General features: G+C 29.2%; 2 protein-coding genes across 3 annotated transcripts in view; one reads left to right on the top strand and one right to left on the bottom strand.

The window, feature by feature from the left end:
• The window catches only part of LOC135962267 (probable cytochrome P450 49a1), a 44,011-nt gene extending 28,732 nt beyond the window's left edge, over positions 1–15,279 (bottom strand). Inside the window, exons 1-3 of the mRNA XM_065514112.1 lie at positions 14,692–15,279; positions 3,564–3,755; positions 2,657–2,763 (exon numbers count right to left, since the gene is read on the bottom strand). Of these exons, the coding sequence (XP_065370184.1) occupies positions 2,657–2,763; positions 3,564–3,718 (262 nt within the window). The 5' untranslated portion in view covers positions 3,719–3,755; positions 14,692–15,279. The remainder of the gene's footprint in view (positions 1–2,656; positions 2,764–3,563; positions 3,756–14,691) is intronic.
• Positions 1–17,051, top strand: part of Galphao (G protein alpha o subunit) — a 131,750-nt gene that overhangs the window by 103,709 nt on the left and 10,990 nt on the right. The window lies entirely within an intron of this gene.

Below are 17,051 nucleotides of genomic sequence, written 5' to 3'. Positions count from 1 at the left end.
TAATCAACTCCAAAACATTTTGATAAATAACTAAAATCTAGTGAATTTTATTTTATACTTTAGATATTTTTTTATCATTTATCATATAGTCAGTCATGCACAAAATTTACATAAAAACTGCAAAACTTTTTTTCATTTACGGAAATTCCTGTGAAATTTATTAAATATTTAATCAACTCCAAAACATTGAGACAAATAAAAACTAAATGGTGAGAATGTATTAGTCATAGATAATAGACAAACATAGAGCGTAAACTCTCCTGTCAAAGACCTAACTTAGTTGTCTAAAATCTAAATGGTGAGAATGTATTAGTAGAAAAAACTATGGTAAAACAAAAACAATACTCTTATGAGTGATTTTTTATGAGTAATTTTTATTAGTTTCCGCTCTATGTCTATTTCTCTATGAATATGATTAGTAAAAAAAAAAACTGTGTAAAAACAATAACAACACTCTTTCTTATGTGCGATTTGTTTGAGTATTTTTTTTAGATTCCGCTTTATGTGTATTTCTCTATGGCTACAGCTCTCATTGTAGGCTTTATTTCTACTCTTAGATACTAATCAATTCGACAGCCGGAATATTTTGAAATATTCATTATCCTCCATGTCTGCCAGGTAGTTAGGCCTGGCATGATAAAATTTTTCAGCATTCACTTGGAACTCATGTTCTTCGTGTTCATCCTCCATCAAATTAATGTTAATTCCTCTATTAAACTTTTTTTTATAAAATCTATTTAATTTCGTTTACAAAAACACATACAAACTATGAACAGCAGTCAGCTGATAATCACCTAATGAGAAAACGGCCCTAAGTGACCAACAATCTCTTAAAGGAATAGACCTAACTAAGGTTTCTTTTGAGCAAACAAAAATAAATAAAACAAGTAAGAGAGCTATATTCGGCTGTGCCGAATCTTATATACCCTTCACCAAATTCTACTTCAAAATAAAATTTTTGAATATTTTTAGGTAAATAAAATTTTTTTTTTCAAAGTTGTTTTTTTTTCATTTTTTGGAAATTTTTTTTTTTAAATTTTAAAAATGTTTTTTTGGTTTTATTAATTGTTTTTAATATTTAGCATAAAAAAACTTTTGGTGAAAAAAAATTCGACTTAAAAAATATTTCGTCGTTGCAAAGGTCTTTGAAATATCTATCAATAGATATCCATATAGTCTATATTAATGACTTAGTAATTCAGATATAGGTCAAAAATCGAGCTTGTCCTGGTTTTTTCCTCATATCTCAGCCTTTTGTGGACCGATTTTGCTGATTTTAAATAGGAAACTTCTGGAAAGCATGTCTGACAGAATTATTGAAGATTTGGATCCCGAAGATATCTGGGGTCTTCAGAAAATTGATTTCAACAGACGGACGGACAGACAGACAGACGGACATGGCTTAATCGACTCCGCTATCTATAAGGATCCAGAATATATATACTTTATGGGGTCGGAAAATTATATTGTGGAAATTACAAACGGAATGACAAACCCTTCTCACGAAGGCGAAGAAGGGTATACAAAGTCATAAACTGTATGTCTTAAGTTACAAAACATTAATTTTGGTAGATGTTCCACTCGGATCTCACCAAAAAGCTCTTAACGGAAAAAAAACCTAAGCTTTCCTTTGACATTTGGCCAAAACGTCAAGTTTTGAGACCCCATAACGCAAAGATTTCTTGACCGATCTTGTCGAAAAATTTTTGGTACAAATTTCATCCCGATCGGAAGACATCGGTTTCAAAAGTTGGTTCACTTGACATGAAATCCCCCATACATATAAGTTCCCTTCATTCCTACAAGAAGCATATGGCCTCAATAAAATATTTGAACATCTCTTTATTATGTGCTAACCCCTTCACTTCGCCCCAACTCTTGCCACTGATAATTACTTTGACCTCAATCTGTATTTTCCATGTCCTGGGCTGGGCGGCCCCATCTTCTGTTCCCTATGGCAATTCTTGTGATGTCGTAAGTCTGCCTTCTAGGGGTGTGGCCGATCTAACACCATTTCGAATTACGCTTCTTTTTTTATAGCCTCATTGTGAAATGTCATTGTTTAGCCATGTATGCAGTAACACACTGTATTTAATACATACATATATTAGTGTCCCACTTTATTGCAAAAGATTCAACGAACCGAAAATATTATGCAATTTAAAAAAATTATTAAACCTATTATTTATTCCATACATATTACAAATGTTTCCTTGCCTTTGTAATGGAATAATTTTAAAATGTCTGTACTATATTCAAATGACATTATAAATATTTTACATAATATTTTTAATAAAAAAAAAAAAGAAAATGGAATATAATTGTTACAAAATACCTGTCACATTTTGATTTATAGATAAATACAGATTGTTGATAATAGATAAATACACATAGATCGGAAACTCTCCTGTCAAGGACCTAACTCTGTTGTCAAAAACCAAACTCACCACTTAAGTTTTAGACAACAGAGTTAGGTCTTTGACAGAAGAATGTATTAGTAAAAAATAGGTGAAAACAAAAACAACACTCGTATTTTTTTTTAGTGTTTTTCTAGTTTCTGCTCTATGAGTATTTCTCTATGGTTTCTGTTATTATATTGTCATCTATTGTTGGTTTGTTTGTTTATGAATGTAAAATCTATAAAAGTAACACTTACCTATAACCGGTGCAAAACGCCAAGAATTGCCAATAAATGGCATGCCCCAGGGACCAGGTACTTCATTATAGGAACGTATATTATCGGCATTGTTCGATTTCAAATTGCTAACCAGGGATTAGATGTAAACAAAATTATTAGAACAAACCAATAATAAAAAGTATTTGTGTACATTAGGGTTGTGCCCTTTGTATGGAACCAAAAAATGTAGTAGTTATTCGCAAGTAACAAAAAGTTTACTTTATTGCAAGGTTGGCTACCGTTACCGAAATAACTGCAATTACCGTTAATAATAACGTTAACGAAATAATATAAATTAACGTTACTGTTCACTTCTAACCATTTCAAAACGGTAGCCAACCTTGCTTTAATTTAAGAACCATTTCTTAAATTTATTGTGCTATCACTTGCCTTTGGTGAGGTGGAGGAAATTTTTCCTATTTTCCCTTAAAAGGCAAATCGTTCAAAATTAATACCCAGCAAGTCCATTTATATAAGAATTTAGCTTTTAGTTGTTATTCACCCCTATCGGCAATAACATGTGAAATTTTGTTCCCGTGAAATATCCATTTCACTCGAAGGGAAAATTGCTATCGTGAAATTCTCCATGAACTTTTCATTCACAATAGTTGATTTTGTTCGAAAAAGCTGTTTATTGTTTACAAAATTCCATCTAAAATTCCCACAAGATGGGGATTTTTTTCACGTGAACAAAATTGATTAACGAAAAAAGGAAAAGGGAACATATTTCATATGTAATATTGATTCTCGATAGGGGTGATTATTGTCTACATTTCTGACTTCAGACAAATGGTGTTACCCTAATGTACATACATATGTGTTTGCCATTTGTGACTTACACATACAACCATTTTATTTATTTATTGTATTTCAATACTTTACTCACTTTTGACTTTGTTTGGCACGAGATTTATTGACTTCCTTTTCATGTGATCCGTGCTGTTGTTGTGTGATATGATGTGAAATAATTGATGGTGTTACAGCTGCCGAAAAAGAGGTACGTTTCACCAAGGAAGCGGATGTTTTACTTAACTTTGACATGGTTTTTTTGGGGAATTTCAATTTGCTCAATTTATAGCTGAAATTGGAAAAAAAAAGAAAATATATTTTAAAACGGAATTATTTTAAGAATCTTACAGTTAAACTTTTTTTGTTATTAAATGTTAAATTAAGGATTCTTAACCTATCCCGAATTATCTACAAGATAATTGTATAACAGATTTACAAGTAAAATTCGGTTGCAAAATTTACGAAATATTAAACATTTTTGTCTAACTAGAAAAACGCCATAGAGAAATAGACATAGAGCGGAAACTAGAAAAAAACACAAACAAAAAAATTAAACAAAATAATCTTACTCGTATGTTGATTTTGTTTTCACATACTTTTTTTCCCAATACATTCACACCACTTAAGTTTTTGACAACTGAGTTTGGTCTTTTTGACAGGAGAGTTTCCGATCTATGTGTATTTATCTATGGCTTATGCTATGTATAGACGGTTGTCAATGTGTCAGTACATTGTACTGACAGTGAAACATTTGTAGCAAAAGGTAAATTGTCAGTTTAGATAATTGTAAGAAAACCTTACAATTTCATTACCAGACAATAAATTGATCAGCTAACAAAAATTTTCAGTTCACATGGTTGTCAGATTGTTGTATTTAAAAAATTGCTACCAGATCGGTTTGTTAGATATTGCCGGAACTGTCAAATCATTTGAAACAAACAAAAGACAAAAATTTAAAGTTCACGTTGTTGTTAGACATTTTCTGATAGTACTCTTAAGGGTTAATTTACATTTTTGTACTGTTATTGTGAATACTAGACTTCATTTTATATTTGTCTTAAGTTTCATCAAAATCGGCCCAAAAATATATAATATTTCGCTATCTTTCCATGAGAAATTCCAAATATTGAAAAAATTGACCTTTGATCTTCACGATTTAAGGGTTAAAGTTTTCCGATTTTAGTAAAACTTTCAGACTATATTTAAAATTACCTGGACTATATTATTCTGAATAGCTTTTACTTAAAAATCATTACAGTAAGGAAATTCTGGTCATTCCCCAAAATATGGCCAAAAAATTAGTTTTTCTCGAAAATCGCAAAATGTATATCGCAGGTACGGCAAAACTATAGGAGGTATTGACATACTTTTTTCACATTTTTATTCCCTATTATGTTGTCAATAAATCCCCATGTGATGATCAAAAAATTCTGAAATTTGTTTAACAAAATTTTTAAAAATTTTAAATTGGAGTTTTGAAACTGCCGTTAAAAAAATTTTATTTTTTTGGTCATACCTGCGAATAGGTTAACGGTATCCTACGAGGACAAAAACTCATATACAAGTAAATATGGATATATTTTAAGTAAAAATTAGCTTTTATTTTAATATTTCTCAAAATATGTTAATTTTGTTCATAAATTTCTTGTTCTAGTCGCCTGAGACACGTTAATGGCCTGGCGATTTTTTAATAACTTTAACATTTTTTGACCAATTTTTGTCTTTTATATCTTATTATAATGACAATTACGTACACATTTCGATTCTTTTAAATTAAATTGTAAAAGTCTTTATTTAATGGCAAAATTTTTACAAAAACTGAAAAAATTCCATATTTTCCCCTTGTAAATGCACCTCAAAACTTCAGCGTCGTTGCGCCACCAGTTAACGTTATCCTATCATCCTAATATTTTACACAACGTGTTTCTACAATACATAGAACAATTCTAGAAGGGGGGACGGCCTGTACCTAGAAAGTTTTTTTCGTCCATACAATCTTGGAGCACTCTAATCCGCACTCTCAATTAATGACCTATGCTAATATGTCGCAGACAATTTGATTACGATTGTTGACTTCATTATTGTTAACAAGTAAAAACTGATAAATATATCAGACATCTTTTTTTTAAGTTCACTAAACTTTTCTTTCAGTGGAATTCTCTTTCGCTCACCAACACAACTGCAGTTTTAGCTTTGGGCATCCCTGGTTTAGATATATTATAGATTATGCTTTTTATTTACCTCCCTTCCTCAATATTCCAACTTTTAGTAATTTTATTACTTTATAACTTAATTTATTCAGTTTTTTTTCTCTGTGTCTTGTTATTGCGTTTTTAGTTTCTCACTATTCATGACATTTCCATGGCCAAATTCATAAAGTCGATAAAAAGAAAACTATGCTAAACTTTTTTCCAACTAAATGTCTTCATAGGTTAATAAACACTAGTCTCAAACTTTTTTAACTATAGATACAAATATATATAAACATTTGCTGTTCTATATAATATTGTATATATTTATTATACAAATCGTTTGTCTTTACTGTGTCATTGCGAAAAAAATTCCGATACATTTGGTGGTAACAACATTTTTGACATGTCCTTGACATTGTGTTTTCTCTTTGGCTCTCCCTCTAACTCTCACTATTGCATTCTGCTCTTTTTATGTCTGCTAAATGTAAAAGACAACATTTTATTATAGTTGCCAAAAAAATAAATAAATAAAAAGGTATTAATTCTATATACTTGTGTATATTAGTTGCAGAGATTCTTAAACATCAGGAGCCGAATGTCTGCATTCGTAAATCGAATAGGTTTCTTTTAGAATAAAATGTTATAGATCGTCATAATCTGAAATAGGAAAAATTTTACTATATAACGAATAAGTTAATTCGAACCTAAATAACATGGTGAAGGGCAATAAGGACTGAAATCGAAAAAACCTTAACATACATTTTTCATTAAAACTTTTAACCCAAATAGTATTTAATTTTTTTTATCAGTTACCTTTGTAAAGCATGTCAGTTATTATGTTTATTGTCAATTATGTTCATTTGTTGTTAATCTGATTAAAATGAGTGACGAGAAAACAGTGCCTACTAAAATAATTAAATATTTTCAACCAAACCCAACTTGGTCCTACAAAAAGTTGACCAAACAATCAAAGGTCTGCCGTCAAACTGATTCCAATGTTATTAAACAGTATCGGGAGAACTTGTCCGTTGCTAGAAAACCTGGTTGAGGTAGAAGGAATGGTCTACATGATGTTTCTAAAGCCAATAAATAGAAAGCATTTTCAAAGGAGCTCCCAACACATCCGGTAGGAAAGCAGTCCGGTTAGCTCAGTACTCGGACTATTTGGTACGAAAAGTTAGAGCCAATGCAGGTTTAAAAACATACAAGGCTAAAAAAGTTCATGACAGGAATTCTGCTAAAAATTTAGAGGTCAAAGACAGAGCACGGAAATTGAATTCGTTTTACAAAAAAATATACCTGCTGCATAATGAATGACGAAACGTATGTTCTAGAAATTTCTCGCAGCTTCCGGGTCAATATTTTTACGTTTCTGATGCTCGAGGAAATGTTGTTGAAAAGTTTAGGACCCAAAGGCAGAAAATATTCCCAAAAAGTTCTTGGCATTGCAAGCAATATGCAGTTGCGGCAAAAGAAGCCAAACATTTGTTACAAAAGGCTCTTGTTAAATGAGAATTGAAGAGTACAAAAATGGTGTTCAAAAGTGTGATAGATTTTAAATGGAGATGGACTACCGGTTCGAACAAAGAGACACAAAGCACTTTAAAAACCTTAATGGAAGGATTTCCGGAAAAGTTTCATAAATTCATCACTATTTATTAGAGCTATAAAAATCAACATTTCACATGAAATATTTTCCCTTTTCCTTTTTTCGTTCATCAACTTTGTTCACGTGAATAAAATTCCCCTTGTTGTGAATTTTTTAGATGGAATTTTGTAAACAATAAACAGCTGTTACGAACAAAATCAACTATTGTGAATGTAAAGTTCATCATGATGTTCCCGATAGCAATTTTCCCTTCGAGGGAAATGGATATTTCATGGGAACAAAATTTCACATGTTATTGCCGATAGGGGTGAATATTTTTTGCAAGTTGTAATAATAATATCAATAAAACAAACAAAAAATCGAAACTGTAAGTTTAGTGGTTTCATTTTTATTAACATCTATGTTAGAATTTTTTCTATCTCAGTCCTTAATAACGCTAACAGTCGACGCTTTTTACTTCGTTTTCTTACATATTTATTTTGCTGTAGTCTTCTGTCTTGCACAAGTTTAAAAGTTTCCATTGTATTGCCAGTGATATTTTTGTTAAAACGCTAAAATTTCATATTTTGATCGTATTGGGTCTTAATTTTTGGCCAACAAGATGAACTAACCTCTAAATCAGTGATCGGTGCTCATAGGGACGGAACATGATCTGTTAATTTACAACACGAATGTCAGCTATGTTCATAAAAATGATCAAATCTTCTATATATATAAAAATGAAATGGTCCATGTATGTAAGTCATCACGTGAGAACGGCTGGAGCGATTTGGCTGATTTTTTTTTATTCGATTCGAAATTTTCAGGATATTACGGCTAAAACCGGCTTTTTTGAGTCCAGTCAACTGTAATAAAAAAGCCCCTAAAGTATGCAGTACAAATTTAGATATTTTATTTGCAAATAAATAAGAACAGGTAGGTTTGGAGAAACTTGACGAACTAACATTAGTAAATACTACCGGGCGAATACGGGGCCGTCAACTAGTATTAAATAAAAATCACTATATATAGCTGGTCAGATTACAACAGAGAACATGTTTAATTTATGCCGACCACTACTCTAGATATCCTTAAAGGAAATAACAAAAAAAATTCATTAAAAATTCCGTTAAATGTGTGTAATTTAAGGTCTACATAATATTTAAGAATCTCTGCTTCAAATGATTACATTTATTTTTATTTATTTTTTGTTGTGAATTTCGTTTAATAAAAGTTAATGTTTCAAAGAACACTGACTAGTCTGTCAAACTGTCTCTTCTACTTTCGATAAGTAAACATTTTCTAAACGTACATAAACAAATGCGTATTAAATTCTAAATATACGATGTACATATATACGAGTATAAACCTAATATCATCTAATTTTATGACCACAGATATGTAGACAGACAGCTACACCCATCTACTTGCACTGGCAGCTCTAAAAACCCAATGAATTTATTTAGTTTTATCTCACAGGATTTGTGGTAATAGTTGCAGACCTAAATAAGGACTAATGTTTATTAATAAAATAATGCTCTCTGGTACATTACACTTTTAGTTGCTGTCCATGTATTTAGGTGTAATTTTGTTTATATTTAGTATAAAAACTTTTTACAATTACAATTTTTCAAAGCATAACAAACAAGTGTATAAAATTGTATAGGTTTATTGTTAATAAATTACCTTGGCCAAAAGTTATTTATTTATTTATTTCACTTTTTTGTAGTATTTATAGCTGCAATGTTTAAATATAGTATTTATTATTTGTTTTATTTGTTGTTAGTTTTTCCAAGGACATTTGTATACCCTTCACTATGAGTGGTTAGTTTGTCATTCCGTTTGTAATTTTTTTCAGTTTTGGTAAAAATTACATTAAAAAATTACTTTTGCAATTTAATTGAAAGAAAAGAAAGAAAGTAATTTAATTAAATTTTTAATTTTAAAAAAATGTTGTTTGTTTTTTAACCCGAATTTAACCAAAAAAAAAAATAAAATTCGGGTTAAAAAATATTTTTTCCGATTTTGACAACCTCGATTTTTGACCTATATCTGGATTACTAATTCACTAATATAGACAATTTGGATATCTAATGATAGATATTTCAAAGACCTTTGCAACGACGTTTATAAGACCATAGTAAGTTGGACCTACAATGGGTCAAAATCGCAAAAAATATTTTTTAACCCGATTTTTTTTGTTGTCTTGGTTTTTTCCTCATATCTCAGCCATTTGTGGACCGATTTTGCTGATTTTAAATAGGAAACTTCTCGAAAGCATGTCTGACAGAATTATTGAAGATTTGGATACCGAAGATATCTGTGTCTTCAGAAAATTAATTTCAACAGACAAACATGGCTTAATCGACTCCGCTATCTATAAAGATCCAGAATGTATATACTTTATAGGGTCGGAAAATTATATTGTGGAAATTACAAACGGAATATACCCTTCTCACGAAGGTGAAGGGTATAATTGTGAAAATACCTCCTATAGATTTTCTGTACCTGCGATTTAATCTTATTATTAGGCCATATTTTGGCGAATGAGCTCAATTTCCTTACTTTTATGAACTTTAAGTGAAACCTATTCAGAATATTATAGTTCAAATAATTTTAAATATACTGTGAAAGTTTTACTAAAATTGTAAAACGTTAAACCTTAAATCGTGTAAGTCAAAGGTCAAAGATCAAATTATTCAATATTTGGAATTTCTAATGGAAAGATAGCGAAGCGAAATGTTAAATATTTTTGGGCCTAATTTGATGAAACTTTAGAAAAATATAACATGAAGTCTAATATTTATAATAACAGCACAAAAATGGAAATTAACACTTTTAAAATCACGAAAAATACAGTCAATATGAATGCTGCTAATTTTAATGTCCGTGTGCAGAATTTCCCGGCTATTAACAGAAAGGTCAACAGTGCTGCTGTCAACTGGCATCTGTCAGTTGACTCCTGTCAAAATTTTAAAAAGCTGCAACATTTAGTTTGTTTTTGACAGCCATTGATAGCAGACTAACTCGTGACTGGAAGAGAAATTGGAAAAAAGTGAATTTCGTCTGCTCCTTAGAGGTTTTGAAATGATTTTGAAATTAAATTTTCTTGACTATATTTTCAAATATTTCTAGGATTTAGTGGTGATAAAATATTTTTAATTTATCTCAATTCTCTTGGTATGAAAAAACGAATAAATATTACAAACACTTACTCTGCCATGAATATATGTAGTAAATTAATAAATAATATAAACTTTAATGCAAAACTTTTGTCTAGACATTAACAACTAGGTCTCGTCGTCACACTTATTTAAAGCTAAAATATTTAGTTTTGCCAATATTCAACTAAATAATAATATATTCCAAATATTTCCATTGATTTATCATAAATTTCTGCACAAGTCCTTAAATTTAACATTTGTTCTCCTTGAAAATCATAATCGAAAACAAACAAAAGCAACTTCCCAAAAAAATGTGATAAATATAGCTGTAGGCCAATATTTTTATAAAGAAAATATTTGCCTAAAATATTCAGACAATAAATACAAACACTTAATATCAATCTAATGTATTTACAAACACGCATGCTTGGAGATTCATCTTTTTTTTATTCGATTTTTTCTTATTCAAAAAATGTTATTTATGCAAAAAAATAAAATTGAATGGAAAAAAAAAGATAAACAAACAAATGGTGATATTTGCATAAATTGTACGAGTATGATGTGATGTTTGTGGCTGGCTACTCATAGATGATAAAGATTGACATCAGTTTTCAGAGGGAATGGTCAAGCGTGTGGCTGTGCTGCTGTATTGTAGGCATAAGCCTACTGTAAGGCTTAATTTTATATGATTTAATTAAATTCAAAATTTACTTTCTAATTTAAATTTACAAAATGTTAAAAAAAAACATTTGTATTTAGCATTAATTTATTTGCTAATTCTAAAAAAATATTTAAAAAAAGTAAGAAACCTCACTCTATACTCTCTCTTTTTCAAAAAGAAATGGTAAAACATTTATGTAATTTTGTTAATAAAAAAATTTGGTTTACCTACGGAACAGCATTTTATTGTAATAAACCTGTTAATAGTTATAAATATTTATATTAACATAAATAGTTTTGTGACTTTTAATCTTAGGTTTTAACAATGTTGCTAAATTTTAGATCTTGATTTGTCAGTTTTTAACTTTTGTTTACATTTCAATAACCCTAATAATTGATTAATTCAAAAAAAATTAACCAAATTTTTATAATATGACGCACAAAATCACACGTTTTTTGTTAACATTTAACTTGCAACTTCTTTATGGTGCTTAGCAACACTCATTAGACAATTTACAGCAGTGATAGGCATAAAGAGAACATGGAATATGGATTATAATAACCTTTTATGTACTTCCGTTCTATGTTGTAAAATTATAATTGTTTACAAATAAATAAGCGATCATGTTCGTTCCCTGGTGGCTATGAGTGCCGACCACTGATTTACATAAACTTGATAGTGACAACTCGTGTAACCCAGTTGCTATTAATATCCTGCTTAACATATTGATAAGTGGATTTTGTGGACAGTGAAAATAACAAATGATATAATACATTTGTTTATATGTTTACTACAATTTTCAATGTGTCAACTATTTTAACCCATTACATGCGGTTTCAAAAATAAAATGATTCAAAGTTTTCTAGATATGCAAATTTTAATGAAAAAAATGTTTGGTGAAATTAAATAGGGTAAACAAAATTGTTGGTGTAAAAAATACTTTTCCCGATTTTGACCCATTATCGGTTCGAATTTCTATGGCGTTATATGTCATTGGAAAGGTCTTTGAAATGTCTATTATTTCGTATTAATCCACATGTACATGCAAAATATATTAAACGTCAAGGTTGAGGAGGTTTTTTGCTTATATCTCAGACATTTCAAAGCTGATTTCAACAGACAAGCGGACATGGCTATATAAGGACTGAGATCAAAAAATTCTTAACACACGTTTTTCATTAAAACTTTTAACCCAAGTAGTATTTTATTTTTTTTATCAAGTTACCTTTGTAAAGCATGTCAGTTATTATGTTTAATGTCAATTATGTTCATTTGTTGTTAATCTGATTAAAATGAGTGACCAGAAAAAAGTGGGTACTAAAATTATTAAATATTTTTAACAAAACCCACTTGGTCCTACAAAAAGTTGGCCAAACAATCAAAGGTCTGCCGTCAAACTGTTTCCAATGTTATTAAACAGTATCGGGAGAACTTGGCGGTTAATAGAAAACCTGGTTGAGGTAGAAGGAATGGTCTGCTTTTTCAAAAGTTTTGCCAACACATTCGGTAGGAAAGCAGCCCGCTTAGCTCAGTACTCGGACTATTTGGTAGGAAAAGTTAAAGCCAATGCAGGTTTAAAAACATACAAGGCTCATAAAGTTCCTGACAGGAACTCTGCTATAAATTTAGTAGGAGCCAAAGACAGAGCACGGAAATTGAAGTCAAATTTTATAAAAAAAAACAAGTAGGAGAGCTATATTCGGCTGTGCCGAATCTTATATACCCTTCACCAAATTATACTTCAAAATAAAAATATTAAATATTTTTAGGTAAACAAACTTTATTTTTTTTCCAGTTTTTTTTTTAAATTTAAAAAATTTTTTTTTTTTGTTTTTTAATTTTTTTTTTAATATTTAGCGAAAAAAAATTTTGATAAAAAAAAAATTCGTTAAAAAATATTCCGATTTTGAACCATTGTAGGTCCAACTTACTATGGTCTTATATACGTCATTGTAATGGTCTTTGAAATATCTATCATTAGATATCCATATTTTCTATATTAATGAATCAGTAATCCAGATTTAGGTAAAAGAAATAGGTAAAAAATCGAGGTTGTCCTGGTATGTAAGTTATTTGGGACATGGCTTAATCGACTCCGCTATCTATAAGGATCCAGAATATTATACTTTATAGGGTCGGAAATGAAAAATGTAGAAATTACAAACGGAATGACAAACTTATATATACCCTTATCACGAAGGTGAAGGGTATAAAAATATACCTGCTGCAAACAAATTTTTCGCAACTTCCGGGTCAATATTTTTATGTTGCTGATGCTCGGTCCATACTTTCGGACCAAAGGTGTCCAAAAGTATAGAAGATTTTAAACGGAGATGTACCACCTGTTCGAACAAAGTGACAAAAAGCTCAATAAAAACCTTAATGGAAGAGTTTCCGAAAAAGGTTCATAAATTCATCACTATTGATTGGAACTATAAAAATAATATTTTTTGTAAATTGTAATAATAATTTCAATCAAATAAAAAAATCAAATCTGTAAGTTTAGTGGTGTTATTATACCTTTCAGCTTCGTGAGAAGGGTATATGTATATAAGTTTGCCATTCCGTTTGTAATTTCCACAATATAATTTTCCGACCCTATAAAGTATATACATATATTGTGGATCCTTATAGATAGCGGAGTCAATTGAGCCATGTCCGTCTGTCCGTCTGTTGAAATCAATTTTCTAAAGACCCCAGATATCTTCGGAATCCAAATCTTCAATAATTCTGTCAGATATGCTTTCGAGAAGTTTCCTATTTAAAATCAGCAAAATCGGTCCACAAATGGCTGAGACATGAGGAAAAATCCAGGACAACCACTATTTTTTACATATATCTGGATTACAAAGACATTAATATAGACAATATGGATATCTAATGATAGATATTTAAAAGAGTAAGTTGGACCTACAATGTGTCAAAATAGGAAAAAATATTTTTTAAACCGAATTTTTTCTTCACCAAAAAACAAATAAAATTTAAAATAACAATTCAAAAAAAAATTTTTTCCAAAAAATGAAAAAACAACTTTGGAAAAAAAATAAATTTTGTTACCTAAAAATATTAAAAATTTAAATATTTAAAATTATAAAAATTTTGAAGTATAATTTGGTGAAGGGTATATAAGATTCGGCACAGCCGAATATAGCTCTCTTACTTGTTTTTATTAACTTAAGATTATGTTAAGATTTTTCGATCTCAGTCCTTAGTATTATTTCTGCAAAATTTAGGGTTCTAGTAGGTCGTCTTAATATAAATTGATATTTTAAGTTCTTAAAGGAATTATTACATATTTCGAGAAAATAATGACAATAATTCTGTTTTATATTTGTTTATATACATTCTGATTTGAAAATTAACGAATTACGAATTTTTCTCAGATTTTGAAATTTAACCGATTATTTGAAAATTTTTATTTTTTTTTGTCATAATTTAATATTGAAAAATTTTCGATAACACAATTTTTAAAATTTTGTTTTCCTGTTTTCAATATTTTTACTAAATTGACTTGATATTTACTTGTTTGTATTATTAAATTAAAAGAGTCTGTGGTAATAAAAAATCATCTTTATTTTTTTTATATACCGGCTTGTGTAAAATACTGAAACTAAACCTACCTTTATTGAATTTATTTTCTGCGCAGAAGATTGTTAACACAATTTAGGAGCGGTTTTTTTTAAATATTTTGTTTATTTCTTTTTAATTAAATTTTAATTTGCCTTTAGTGAACAAAGTTGAAGTCAATTTTTTTGCTATAAAAACAACACTTTATTTGTTTGTTTATTTATTTATTTTGCCTTTTTAACGAATTTGTTTTATTCAATATTGTTGGATTTTCTTTTAAAACACGCCAACTTGCACTTTAAAGAAACGCGCGGCTTTAAATACTTTACATTTGAATGAATTTCCACTTAAACAAAAAATAAATTTCCAACTTTTTCTTTCTTGTGTTATTTTATTTCACTTTTTTCTCAAGTATTAGTTACTCTAAACACTAAAAATATTTATACAATTATTAATAAAGTAGAAAAACCGTAAATAAGTTGGAGGCCAAATTATTTTTAATAACTTTTTTTTTAGATTTGTAATTTAAATTTAAACGAACTGTAACTTCAAATCCTTGTCATACAACCACCAACTAACTGATTTGTCTGTTTCGTCGCTTTACTAACAATCTTGTTCCGAAAGATCGCAGTTGTGCTCTAACATCGTATTAATTTGAAACTAAAGTTGTAAAACATTTGTGGTTTTAACTTATAGTAGTAGAAGTTGTATCGTACGAGTTTCGGTATGACTGTGAGTATGATGTGATTTGATTTGTGATTCGTTTGCTCACTATTTAAGACCACCAGACTTCAAACACTCTCCTAACTACTCTAATATTGTTTAAATATTGTTTGTATTTAAGTTGGAGAAAAACAAAATTACTTAAGCCATCACAAAAAACAGCCAACCAACCAACCTATCTGCCTGCTACTTTGAACCAACATTATTTATTTAATGGAGTTCTTCTTCATCAGATTAGTTTTTAATTTTATTTTTCGTTTAGTATTGTTAACAATTCACTCTCAATTTTAAGCCAAAATTATCATTTTGCTCGTAATTGTTTTTGTATTTTATCTGTGATCTGTTTCTCTCTAGTTTTGTGTGTTTTTCTGTTTTTTCAACAAATTAGTTTTTAAGTAGTTGGTTGTAGTTTTATCTCCACTGTTTTGTTTCGGACAAAAGGTGTGATTTACGTGTTGAGGCTTTATTTTATTTATATTTCAATAAAACTTTTTAGCAACAAAATTATGTTTGGTCATTGTGCTATTGTTTAAAAGGTTTTTTTTCTATTGTTTTGAAATTATTAAAATTTTATGCCTAAATTTGATTATTTTTAAATATAAATAAAATAAAAAAACTTATATTGTCGGATGGCTTTGGTCACACAACTATAAATAAAATTTAATTAAGTCTCTGCCTAATGTTAAACAAAATTTCTTTTGAAACCTTTTGGAATTTTGTAACACAGTTTTCATTAAGAATATTTACAAAATTCCTGAAGTGAATAACGTGACAATTCAATCAATATCCGATTTTCAAAGGGAATTCCAAAGCCTAATAATGCTAGGAATCCAGATTTTTCTCTTCTATTGGATTAATCCAGAGGAAAACCGAAAAGTTTTCATATAAAAAAGTAAAACAAGTAAGAGAGCTATATTCGGCTGTGCCGAATCTTATATACCCTTAATCAAGTTATACTTCAAAATACAAATGTAAAAAGGTTTTTTTTTTATTTTTTGGAAAAATTTTTTTTTCTCGAATTGTTATTTTAAATTTAAATTTTTTTTTTTAATTTTAAAATTTTTTTTCGAATTGTTATTTAAATTTTTTTTTTTTTTAAATTTAAAAAAAAAAATTTTTTTGGTGAAAAAATAGATTCGGGTTAAATTTTTTTCCCGATTTTGACTCATTGTAGGTCCAACTTACTATGGTCTTGTCGTTGGAAAGGACTTTAAAATATCTATCATTAGATATCCATATTAATGACTTAGAAATCCAGATATGGGTCAAAAATCGAGGTTGTCCAGGGTTTTTCTTCATATCTCAGCCATTTGTGGACCGATTTTGCTGATTTTAAATAGGAAACTTCTCGAAAGCATGTCTGACAGAATTATTGAAGATATGGATCCCGAAGATATCTGGGGTCTTCAGATAATTGATTTCGACAGACAGACGGACATGGCTTAATCGACTCCGCTATCTATAAGGATCCAGAATATTTTTACTTTTTAGGGTCGGAAAATTATTTTGTGGAAATTACAAACGGAATGTCAAACTTATATATACCCATCTCATGAAGGTGAGGGGTATAAAAATCAAATAATATTTGGGTTAAAAGTTTTAAGGAACATCGTGTGTTAAGGTTTTTTCAATCTCACTCCTTATCCCTTTAATAAAAATAAATTAGTTTTTCTTTTCCATTACACTGTTC

Source organism: Calliphora vicina, chromosome 5 (assembly GCF_958450345.1).
Source record: "Calliphora vicina chromosome 5, idCalVici1.1, whole genome shotgun sequence".
NCBI classification, from domain to species: Eukaryota; Metazoa; Arthropoda; class Insecta; order Diptera; family Calliphoridae; genus Calliphora; species Calliphora vicina.
This window is presented reverse-complemented; position numbering and strand designations above follow the sequence as displayed.